Raw genomic sequence first — 13,020 nt, 5'->3', positions numbered from 1 at the left:
GATGTGTTGCTGGCTGCTTGATTCTTTACCCAAGTCTCTGGACCTCAGCCTCTCACCCGCCAGTAAGGCTTTGCCCCTCATTCTCACAAGTATCATGCAAAACAAGTATCATACAATTATATAATGGGTGAATTTTTTTTTCTTCTGCTTCCAAATTATTCCAAACAAATAGCATTATCTTCCTTTCAAAGGCCAAGCGCACACAACTACCATTCCTCAACTAGTCAAGCGACAGTTAAAAATGTTCCTTCCTTCTGTCCAAGCAGCCTGTGTCTGGCTGCATTAGCCAGGCTATCAGGGCATGAGCTGGGTCGCCTTGAACAGGACCAGCCTCCACACCATTAATGGCAAGGGTACTCCGAAGGGCAACAGAATCAGCAGCTTTTTTGGTTTTATAGCCCTCAATTAAGCGGACTGGCCCACTAGACTGCTACTGAACTCTCAGCCTCTAGAAAAAGCATTGCCTCAAAATACTGCTTCCACTCTTCAGTTTTCAACAACACCTCTGGAGCCATGTGGAAGTCTAGAACAACAGGGTGAACTGGAAACTGCTGATGAAGACTCAGATATAGTTTGTGAACTTCTTGAGTCTGATCTATGCTACAGATTTAGGTCAATACAAGGCTACTTATGTCAACCTAACAATGGACATTTACATTTTGCTCCCACTGATGTAACTGCCCTGCTACTCTGACTTAATAACTCCACCTCCATGAGTGGAGTTAAGTCAAGGTCAATATAGTTAGGTCAACACAATGTCAGTAGAAGCAGTGTAGTGCTTATACTGAGTGTTACTGGCTTTCAGGAGCCATCCCACAATGTCCCACACTGACAATCCAATCAATATGAATGCTGCTAGTCAGAAAGGGCACCGACACATCAAGCAATGAAGGGGGGAGGGATAGCTCAGTGGTTTGAGCATTGGCCTACTAAACCCAGGGTTGTGAGTTCAATCCTCATGGAGGCCATTTAGGGATTTGGGGCAAAAATTCATCAGGGATGGTACTTGCTTCTGCTGAGAAGGCAGGGGACTGGACTCAATGACCTTTCAAGGTCCCTTCCAGTTCTAGGAGATAGGCAATCTCCATTATAAAAAAAAAAAAAAAAAAAAAGTGGCTGCATGCCAGCATAAGGTAGGTTGACTTTATTGTGTAGTGTAGACATGGATGTATAAAAGTAAAGTAATGAATCTGATACATATGGCATGTTGGAAGATTTCTAACATGACCTATGAGGGAAGATGAAAGACTTGGGTTTGTTTTGTTTGGAAAAGAGAAGACAGAGGGGACATGATAGCAGTTTTCAAGTATCTAAAAGGGTTACAAAGAGGAGGGAGAAAAATTGTTCTCCTTGATCTCTGAGGATAGGACACGAAGCAATGGGCTTCAACTGCAGCAAGGAAGGTTCAGGTTGGACATTCGGAAAAACTTCCTAACTGTCAAGGTGGTGAAACACTGGAATAAATTGCCTAGGGAGGTTGTGAAAACTTCATCATTGGAGATATTTAAAAGCAGGTTAGATAGGGATTTGTCAGGGTGATCCTAGATGGTGTTTGGTCCTGCCATGAGGGCAGGTGACTGGACTTGATGACCTCTTAAAGTCCCTTCCAGTTCTAGTATTCTATGATTCTATACTGGTCTGACATAACATTTGACAATTCTTGTCACACATAAGTAAAAGGGAATATGGTACTTGGATACCAACATGATTAATGCCTTGGAAATACCTAGGACAGATAAAAGGCAATAAAAGTCCTAAAAAACACTATACTGTATTAGACGATTGAAAGTTTTACCAATGCTTACTACAAAATACAGGTTTGATTTTATATTGCAATATAAAGAAACAAGCAGCTCTATAAAATATTTCCAAGGGGTGTTAAACCAAATAGATAAAGATTATTTACCAAAGTTATATTTTTCATTTTCTGCTCCCTTGGAAGACTTCTTGCTTCAGTTTATTTTTTTTTAGCATGGAGCCCACACAGGATTCAGCTTTCACAGCAAATTTGGACAGATCAAATGTAGGCAAGGCAAGACAAAACCAAAACCACTGCACCAAAACGAAAAACATCTCCTAAGCCCCCTTGAGTGGTTTCCCTGCTAATTTGTCCCACGTGAGAACAAAAATGTTTCCTCTCAGTAACATGTACAATATCAGCTAAAAAGCAAAGGAATTGTATTTAAATAAATAGCACGCCTCAAAAATCTAGTTCAAAAGTTAAAAGCTGAAATTGTCACTTGCAAATAAGTAACCAAATAAAAATTGTATGAACTGAGTTCTCAACTTTAAAAACCAGTTCCTTAAATAAAAAAAACTTTCAAACCTCAACTTTAATAAAAGACTAACTCAACTTTACATTATAAATGTGCTTGTGCTCAGTGGCTGTACTGCAACACTGAATTTATTAACGTCTGTCTCACAGTTAGTATTCCTGGGCACAAGTTAGCATAACTGGAGTGGGGAGATAGTGAGGCTCGAAATGAAGTGTATCCACATCGGTTGGGGGGGAAGGGAAGGAGGAGGGGGGGGGGGGGAGAGAGATCGACAACATATCTGTCTAAACAATGTTTTAAAATCCGGACAGCCTATTTTCTTTAACACAAGTTTAAATGTCTATATAGGGTACACCTATTTCCAGGGTTTTTCCTACAGAACAAATGCTATGCTTTTCCAAAGTACTTGTCTTCCCTGGAAGACTCAACTCATCTTGAAATCCAGGCTAATAATAATACATAATTTAAAATAGGAGGATGGATTTTTTTGTGGGGGGGTAGAAAGTCAGGATGTGAAAGGTTAATTGGAAAGCATCACCCTTAATGTGTGATTCTTAACAATTCCAGTTAACTGGTGGAATTGGAGCAGCCCCCCTGCCCACCATCTCTTTAATCAGTTAACTGGATCATCATTACATTCAACCAGTTAACCCAGAGGTTCTCAAACTTTGTGATACTGCGACCCCCCTGTAAGTTGCTCACAACCCCTCAGGGGGTCAGGACCAACAGTTGAGAAATGCGGAGTTAACCAATTAAACGGGATTTTACATCCCTGGTAGGAAATCCCCTAATTTTCAGGATCCTTTTACAGGGTACAGTGATCATTTGACAGATGGACTTATGCAATTCTAAAGATGTAGCTACACTGCATGCTATTTATGGCAACATATATATACAGGCAGTCCCCAGGTTACGTACAAGATAGGGACTGTAGGTTTGTTCTTAAGTTGAATCTGTATGTAAGTCGGAACTGGCGTCCAGATTCAGCCGCTGCTGAAACTGATCAGTATCAACAGCGGCTGAATCTGGACGCCAGTTCTGACTTACATACAGATTCAACTTAAGAACCCCAGGCATCCCCAAGTCAGCTGCTGCTGAAACTGATCAGCGGCTGATTCCAGGAAGCCCGGGGCTGGGGCTTCCTGTAGTCAGCCACTGGTCAGTTTCAGCAGCGGCTGACTTGGGGACGCCTGGGGCAGAGCAGTTGGGGTGCTGCTGGGTTGGTTCAGTAGCGCCGCCGCTCCTCGGCGCTACTGGACCAACCCAGCAGCACCCAAGCTGCTCTGCCCCAGGCGTCCTGATTCAGCCGCTGCTGAAACTGACCAGCAGTGGCTGAATCAGGATGCCTGGGGCAGAGTAGCTGGGGTGCTGCCGGGTTGGTCCAGTAGCGCCCAGAGCGGCGCTACGGGACCAACCGGCAGCGCCCCAGCTGCTGTACCACAGGCGTCCGGAGCAAAGCCGCGGAGCCCGGGGGCAGCGGGACAGCCCAGACGCGCTGTGGCTGTCCTGCTGCCCTCGGGCTCCTTGGCTTTGCTCTGCTTTGCTCCCCATCCCCCGGTCTGCAGACCAGGGGGACGGGGAGCAAAGCGGCGGAACACGCGGCGGAACACGCAGGCAGCGGACAGCCCAGATGTGTCTGGGCTGTCCACTGCCTGCGTGCTCCGCCGCTTTGCTCCCTGTCCCCCTGGTCTGCAGACCGGGGGATGGGGAGCAAAGCAGAGCAAAGCCGCGGAGCACGCGGGCAGCCCAGACGTGTCTGGGCTGTCCGCTGCCCGCGTGTTCCGCCTCTTTGCTTCCTCTCCCTGGTCTGCTGGAGACCAGGGAGAAGGAGGGCCCCGTTCGTAACTGTGGATCCAACGTAAGTCGGATCCGCGTAACTCGGGGACTGCCTGTACTGCTGACCACCCATGAAGAATACAATAAATACTACTGCAGACAGTGAGACACTGCTAAGGCAAGTAAAGGTGTGCCTGAAGCCTGTGGATATGGCACCCTATTTGGTTCTCTGCAGCCCCAACAGCATCTCCTCATCTACACTATTTTAACAGTTGCCTCCAGATGGAGCAACTGTTGACACAGGTAGCTACACACTCCAGTGTGGACTTAACTTGCTTTTCATGTCAGCATGTTTCTACACTTACACTACATACTGCTGACACTAGTGAATAGTGTAGAAATAGCCTTATTTTTCAGACAACACATTATGTTGCCAAAATATAAAAAGCAGAGGCATTACTAGAAAATAATCATTAACCCAATAAGGTGGACATTTTTACTTAAGGCACTGCCTCTCTCTTATGCCATCCTACCACACTTGCAACAGCAGAGGTATACAAGTTGGAATCCCTTGTATTTGAGAGAGAGGAAGCTAGCAGTGTATATTACACACACACACACACACACGCACGCACCCGCACCCACACCCACACGTCCCTCTCTCGCTGGCCCAAAGCATCACAGGTCTGTTGACCTCCAGACCTAAGTGCAAACTACACCTATTTGATACAACCTTTTGAGCAAAAGGAAGTTGACAGGGTTTGACGGTGGTGTGACGGTTGGAAGCTCATAGTATTCCTTGGCTTCTAAATTATGTCAAACATCTATTTTATTAAGACTGGTATCTTGTTATAGTTTATAAATGTAAATAAATATTGATATGAAATTACCAATAAAGCTCAAATTGCAATTGCTGTCTCTCTCTCTTACTTGGAGATGTAAAGCTCATTACTCAGAGCTTGTTCCCCAAGTATATTGTAACAAAGGTCCAATTTATTTGCCATCATCCAGTTTCAAAACCCCGGTTTTGAAAGTCTGTGGAAATTATGTCATCACACACCAACATGTAATTGGAGAGGGTGACTGATTCTCCACAATCAAATACCATTTATTAAGTTAAATATTGTATCTGTGAAATGTGAACAGCATGAAGGATTTAGGTTTGATAAGATTTAAAAAAAGATAAATTTTGATTGTCTATGTACACAAGAGGGCACTAACTTTCAGAATTCGTAACAGCTAACTTAACCTCACAGGCTCATTTTTACTGACTCCCCCTCCTCCCCCAAAAAGTGAATACAATCCTCACCCTCCAAAATCCTCATTTGTAAAGATGCTATTTTCATGTTACTTAATATTTAGAGAGAAAAAAAACAGAAGTTCACAAGAAAAATTTGACAAGGGGAATGCAGGTGAACTTTTAGGCAAACATTTCAAAATTACATGTACAGAAACCAAGTCAAACTTCATAACTCTGTGAATACCACATACTACTTCAATATAAATTTTTCACGTAATAGGAGCAAAAAATCCCACTACAATTGTTTGTGTTGTGATTAATAACAAAGACAACTCTAAAAATGCCCCATTAATAAAATGTCAGCAATATCTTCCTTGCTAATATATACACATGGTTATATTTTAGAGCATTTTACTGAGTCATTCTATCCCCAAGGAATGTAAGAGGTTGGGAAGTTCTTAAAGTTATTAGGCAAAGAAGGGCTTATATCACATTAGCAGGACTGAGCGTCAGCTAGAAATAGAAACCATATTTATACAAACACTTTAAAAGTGGTGTATTTACAAACCAGCTGTGAATAAAAAAACGTTAAAATCATTTTTTGTCTGAGGAAGATTGTTTCCATGTCATGCCAATTTAGGCCCTATCCTGTGCTGTATTGTATGAGTAGCCCCACTGAAACTGATGTAGCCCTTTGTGGGCCCTGGGATCTGCTCACATGGACTGCTCATACAGAATCACCGAGTTAGTGTGACTATACCCTCACAGACACAATACAAGTGATCTATTTTCCCAGCAACATGGAGATTAACCCCCACTTCAGGAATTTTGTATTGCATTTGGAGAATTGCAAGTAAAGGGTGATTTTAAAATATCCAACTGGGATGAGATTTTTAAGGACTATGAAGAAAGAAAATTAAAATGTGTCAGATCCAGTTTCTACTGTACAATGGTAAGAATTAAAAGGTAGATTCATGAACTCTTCCAGATGAAGTTAGTAAGGAACAGGATGATGTACAAATGACTCCCATCCTGCAGTCCTACCAGGATTCAGGGCAAAAAGTGGGGAGTTCTTAAGTGGGCAGAGTTTCTTTAAGGATGCATTCAGTAAGGGGCAAGTTTTGATTGCAGACTTCCAATTAAAGTTAGCAAGAAAGCCCATGGCTATATAAAGAGGTACAGGTGTGAATCACAAGTCTCTTTAAAAGACACTGATGTAAGCAGGATGACTAGACAGATAAGCACTTGTCTGACAGAGAAGATGCAGATAAAGGGGAGGGTAAAAAAATTCTCAGACTCCATGATAATACATGAGGCAGTCTATTCCCCAAGAAATTTTTTGGCAATAATGCATATATGACACACAAGCTTGATATCTAGCATATTCTTACAGCCAGAAGAAGTCACTATTATTTCTAGAGAGCCACGCCTCACAGAAAAATATGAAGAACATGCAATTCAGGAAAAAAAATTGTTTATCCTATTCTTCAAGAATGAAGAAGGCTGTCTTGAAAATTCACCTATTTATTCCTACTATAAGGTCTCCAGAAAGGATTGCTTCTATAACCAAAGATGAAGTGAAAACTAACTTCAATTAGGTAACAGAAAAAGTCTCAGGACGTCGTCATAGCTTCTTCAAAGAAAATAAGAACAAGAGCAAATGCATAAAAAGATGTCTAGACAGACTATTTTAAAGACCTCTATAAAGTAACAGCAGTTTACAGTGCACAGGTCTCTCTTCTGAAGATCCCTGCTCTGCTTCTCACCTAGTATATGGAGGTTCACGCTTACAATTTTCATATTTATCCCATAATTAACTCATTCCGCCTCATCTTCAGATTGTCTCCAGGCTACAGTTTCACACTTCAAGGGGTAAAAGTTAATAAAGGCTCATACATTCAGTTATACAGATCAGCAATTTTAATAGTTCCTTTTTCATCAGTGTCATAAAAGCTGCTCCCGTAAGAATTCAATATCATGAGAGAGAAAACACACGCCGTTTGACCAGATCCCTACCTCTTGCTTGCTGACGGAATGTAAGTCAGGATGCTCTTCCATGTAAAGCTTTTGGGTCTAACTGCACAGACCCAAAACTTTTATAAAATAAATCCCAACCCAAATTAATTCTCACACACACAGGCACTGTCCCGCCAGCTTCGGTCAGACAGGGCCCCGCTCCTGCGCCACGTCTCTTTGGGTGCCACCAGAGCAGACTCCTCAAGACTTCGCTGCCTGCACTTTGCATCTGTGGAAGTGGGTCCTTGCCCACGAAAGCTTACGCTCCTACACTTGGGTTAGCCTGTAAGGTGCCAGGACTCCAGACTAACACGGCGACCCCCCCCCCGATACTTGCAGTTCGCTAGACAGCCCCAGGCCAGGTGACGCTGGGGCGGCCCAGGCTTCCCCGCGCTACACCCCTGCGCCTCGGACAGCAGGTCAACCCCCTCGGACAGCAGGTCAACCCCCTCGGACAGCAGGTCAACCCCCGCTGCAGAACGTCCCGCGGCCGAGGCGAGGGCTCCGGAGCGGGGCGGGGGCCGCATTTCCGCCCGGGGGGCCGAGGCGCCGACCTGGCGCGGCGGGGCAGGGAGCCGCCCGAGCCCCGGCTGGGCCCCCCCCGGGCCTGACAGGCCGCGGCCCCGCGCCCGCCGCCCCCTGACCTTGGCCTGGGCCGGGCCCCGCGGCGCGCGCCGGAGCAGGCGCGGGGCCCGGCAGGGGGCGCGAGGGCCCCGCCACGCGCGCGCCCGCCAGGCCCAGTGGCCGCCGCGGGAGGGAGCCCGCCCGCCGCGGGGAAAGGGGGGGGGGGGGGGGTCAGGCCCAACCTCCGCCGCCGCCGCTCCGCCGAGACCCCGCGGCTCCGGCTGCTGGCGTCTTTCTCCCTCCGCGAGAGCGGGCAGGCTCGCCCCTGCGCATGCGCCCCGCGGCGCCGGGCATTCTGGGAGTTGTAGTTCGGCTGGGCGGTAGACATGGCAGCCCCGCGCCACGGCCTGGCAGGGGGCGTGAGAGGGTGTCACGGGGGACTGCGCCCCCTGGCTGGGATCTCGGGACAGGAAGGATGGGCTTAGGCTGCAGCAAGGGGGCTGGGGACTGGGAAATGGTCCTGCCGGTCCGGGTGGTGAAACAGCGACTCCCCATTTAACACGTGCCCGCTTAACACATTTTCACGGGGGTTTTTTTAGGGAACGTTTTTTGAATTGCACGACCGTCCCCGGAATAACACGATCTCCCCAGCCGGCCCGCCACCCCGTCCCCGGCAACCCCCTTCACCGGACACAGATCTGTCACAGGGGCATACACCCAACCCAATCCTCCTCCCCTCCCCTTCCCCAGGGCCAACCACCTCCCCTCCCTGCTGTAACCCAGTCCTCTTTCTCCCCCAACCTTATGTCCCAGTCCCAACAGACACCACCGCTTGAAACGCAACCCCCACCTTTTCCATTATTTTCCTTGGGAAAATTGACCCCACATAACACGTTTTCACTTAACACGATCATTTTCTGAAACATATCTATAGCATTAAATGAGGAATTACTGTAAATTGCCTGGGGAGGTTGTGGAATCTCCAGCTCTGGAGATATTTAAAAGTAGGTTAGACAGACACCTGTCCGGGATGATCTAGGCCAGGGCTACTCAACACAAGGCCTGCGGTGCAGTTTGTTTACGCAAGACTCAACACGCAGCTCATGGGTGGGAGCAAAAGCAAAAAGTAATAAATATAATGGCCTTCTGTTGATATGCGTTTTAGCATTTAAATTCTTGGACTGTCATTGCTCATTAAAAGTGCTGACATAGGGGTGGAAATCGGGTAAATATTGCATGTTATTAATATCAGCAAAACCAACTTAAATGGGGCCTGTATGTTGTATAGTCTTGCCTTCATCTTTGTATTCATGCCTGTCAGTGTGAAAGAAGCTATTTGCATATATTTACATATATATTTGCATGTACATGCAACCACACTTAAGTTGTGGCTCTTGGCATGTGCTGTGAGTATTATTGTGGCCTCCAGGGCTTCCAAAGTTGAGTAGCCCTGGTCTAGATGGTGCTTGGTCCTGCCGTGAACATCCAGAGCCCAGGCACTTGTTAACCATTTAAACATAATGTTTAACTGGCTAACCAATTAAAAAGGATTTTACATCCCTATTAGAGATCAGAAAACATTTGGGCTATTTGGTGTGCCCCCATGTAGCAAAAGGACAGCTCCAACACAAAGAACTTGCAATCTTAAGTGTAAAACAGGTCAGTAATACACACTGGCGTGGGAAGGTCATCCAAAAAATTGTATTGGTCAGAATAAAAAACAATAGTCAGTGCTTACCCACAACTGATTTTTTTTGTAGACACTAAGAAAACAAGGGAGTTGTTTTAGTCACATTTGCACCCTTCTGACAAATGCCTCATAAACATGCCTGCCTGAGACATGTATCTGTATATCTGACAGTGTTACAATCAGTTCAAGATTTCAATTTCAACTTTTTATTGGACTCCTCATAAAAGAAATTAAATATAAAGACTGGGTATCTCAAACGACATCAGAAATGTATCGAATAAAAACAAAAGAAACTGTAAGACAACCAACAAGGACAACTTCCTACTCTACTAATAATACTCTCAGAAGGAAATTGTCCTCAAGTAAGCTTTGAATGCCAGAGCTGAAATTCGTACAGTTCCTATGTTTGGCAGAAATGGAGCATCATGTTCTCTACCACAGATTTGTAAAGAGAAAGAGATTTCTGCTTTTGAAAGTGGAAAGTTGCTGTAGATCCTTGAAATTATGTATTTCCTCTTTTGAGGAGCTAATTATATCTTAATCTAGGTTCAAAACATATATTCACTCATATCAATAAGATTTTAGCCAGTATTACTCTCAGTCATGATTCTGTGATGAAAGAAGTACTGTGGGAAATGTTATTTTTTTATTAAATGAAGTCATGGTTTAAAGAGAGTCCAGAGTCATTTCAAAGTGACAGTTCTTGAAGACTAAAACAGATTGGATATTATCCAGTGTAACTTCAATTTACAAGGTGCAACTAACTTCTGTCCCTGAGCTAAAAGGAGCTGGGAGATATAAGAGGTTGTGGGCTGACTGCTGAGTTTCAGAAGTGCTGAGTAGCTTAGTTTCCACTGCAGCCAATGAGAGATCTGGGTGTTCAGCACCTCTGAAATTAAGGCCATCAGCCACTGAGTAACGTGATGTAGCACACATGTACACAACATCTGGAATTTTAAAAATTCTATTCTGAAGTGTTTTCTTTTTGTAAGTAAGAACGCCTGTCTACATCTGGGCTACATATAAGCATATTTGGATCTGACTGATAACACTACACACCAGTGTCCCAGGACTGACCAGAAAAACTGAAAGGAAACCAACAGATATCTTAGGCTATGTCTAGACTGCAAGCCTCTTTTAAAAAAAAGTGTCTAGACTACAACCAGTACTTTTGAAAAAGCAAGCCTCTTTTTTCGAAAGACAGTCTGGATGCTCTCTTTTGAAAAAGCAAAGTTTGCATTACATAGCGCCTTTTTTCGAAAGAGCACTTTCAAAAAAAGGCATTATTCCTCATAAAACGAGGTTTTCCGCAGTTGAAAAAACTGCCATGTTCTTTCGGTTTACTTTTAAAAGAACGCGGGAGCAGTCTAGACATAGGGGAAGTTTTTTCAAAAAAAGGCCACTTTTTTTTAAAAAAACCTTGTAGTCCAGACACACCCTTACAGAAAAGTCTTTGATCTCTTTCAATAGTCAAGAAGCCACAGATCAATTGCACATTCATGAAAATGGCTTTCTGGCGCAAGGAAGAGTGTCAAAGAATCAGATGTCATGCCAAAATCCCGCCTGGCACTGAAGTGTGAACAGTTTCAGTAGGCTTTATTTTGGCTAGTTCTTACCCTGTAATTACACTGAATCAAACTTCTTCACCTTAGCCTTGCCATTTTAAGTAATGAATGACATTTGTAGCAGCAGGAAATGTTACCAACCTTAAATACAAGTTGTTGTTCAGGATATACTAAGTCAAGTAACAAACTATGTTTAGATACAAGAAGTAAAACACTAAGCTCCTGATATTTATATGCAAAAATAGCCATGCTACCCTTCTGTTATTTATTGCAGCCTATAAATAGATCCAGTTATCTGGAAATTGAAAAATCTGATAGCTGAACTTCTGAAAGGCAAGAGCGAGGACCACCAAAATTGGAAGGCAGTTTCCTCGTATCCTAACTTAAAGCAAGGTCAGGGGTTGGTTGTGCCTGAAATGGGAATGTTTTCCTTAACATAGAAAGAGAGGGGCAGTTAGGAGGCATGCTATACTGAGAGTGGCCATTGGGGGGCAGCAAGTGCTGGGAACTGCAATACTGCAGCTTGACCACTGGGGGCAGCCACACCAGGCAGAAAGTGGCTGGCTGGGGACAGTTTCCACATGCATGTAACTCCCCTGCCTTAAACCCCTCCCCGCTACCATCAGCTGCAGCACCACGTGGTTGGAGTGCCCTTCTGGCTAGCCACCCCACGGCACACCTCCCCTCCCGGGAACACCGATGGGACTGGCTAGTGCAGCCCTGCCGCCCTCAGGAAACGCTGGGGAGCCTGTCCATGTGGGGAGCTGGCTTTTAAGCTGATTCCCTGTGCGTGCTGGCTCCTGTAGAGTTGTCTACCTACTCACACTGCTGCCTCCCATAGAGGCAGCAGTGCAGGTGGGGGGCAGGCAGAAGCTAATGCTCCCAGGGGGCAGCTTAAAAACTGGCTCCCTGCGACCACCCACCTCTCCACCCTGCCTCTCCACCCACCTCTCCACCCTGCCTCTCCACCCACCCCACATGTAAACGTGCAACTGCTGAAAATTTCAGCGGTTACACATTTACACAAGTAAACACATTTTAACATCCCTGTTATATACAAGAATGACCACAGGGAGGCAGCAAGCATCCCAGCCCCAGGGAGAAGCCACAGTACAGCCACCAAGGAACAGCTGCTGGCCAGCCAGTGCAGCCCCCCCCCCCACCTGGGCCACCCCCAGGAAGAAGCCAGCAGGCAGGGTGCATAGCCTCTTGTCACTCTGGGGAGAAGTCAGCGGCCACCCCCACCCTGTGCGCTGCCCACCCCATCCCCTGACTCCCCCCCCACACTCTCCACTGAGCCCTTCCACCTCCCAACCCTGACTCCTGCACACCTCACTCCACCAGCCCCCTGCCCTGAGGGACCAGAGCAATGCTGGGTAAGTCTGCTAGTTAATTAATAATGCTAACTAACACTGAAAACCTTCCATTCAAGGACCTCAACACTTTTTACAAATATTAGTATGGTATCACCTAGCATCATGATTGGGCACTGGGGTCTGTACTAATTGAAAACGAGCAGTAACCTTTACTTAATCAGCACCAGAGTTATGTAGAGATTTCCCTTCCAAATAACCTTTAATGATTAGCACATTTTTAACGTTTTATCTACCAAGTCGAAAGCTCTATCTACCATTCTTTTTTGAAGTCATCAGATCCTACCTCCTTCAGGTTTGTTCCTGATCAATCTTTTTAAAACATTATTTTAGTAAAATTTTAGAATCAATTGTGATAAATGTGGCAAATTGAAATATGCTCAATAATGGCAGTCAGGCAAAAACATACAGCATTTTACACACTGTTAACGCTAGGTACAAGTCAGCCAGCAGCCATTTTTTATTCCAAAAAGGAACCCAGAACATTTGCTAATTCTATGACATTGTTTAACTTTAGAAG

General features: G+C 45.2%; 1 protein-coding gene across 3 annotated transcripts in view; it reads right to left on the bottom strand.

Moving 5' to 3' along the window:
• Positions 1–8,271, bottom strand: part of GAPVD1 (GTPase activating protein and VPS9 domains 1) — a 56,187-nt gene extending 47,916 nt beyond the window's left edge. For 2 of the 3 annotated variants that reach the window (XM_075905686.1, XM_075905687.1), the window contains exon 1: positions 8,115–8,271. In XM_075905686.1, the coding sequence (XP_075761801.1) occupies positions 8,115–8,260 (146 nt within the window). In that variant the 5' untranslated portion in view covers positions 8,261–8,271. Of the gene's footprint in view, positions 1–7,308; positions 7,721–8,114 lie in introns of those variants that run through there. The other variant, XM_006114312.4, reaches the window with a different exon arrangement.
• Positions 8,272–13,020: the final 4,749 nt, after the last annotated feature.

The sequence above is a fragment of the Pelodiscus sinensis genome, chromosome 22, assembly GCF_049634645.1.
Source record: "Pelodiscus sinensis isolate JC-2024 chromosome 22, ASM4963464v1, whole genome shotgun sequence".
NCBI lineage: Eukaryota > Metazoa > Chordata > Testudines > Trionychidae > Pelodiscus > Pelodiscus sinensis.
Note: the sequence above shows the minus strand (reverse complement) of the source record. Positions and strands in the feature narration are given on the sequence as shown.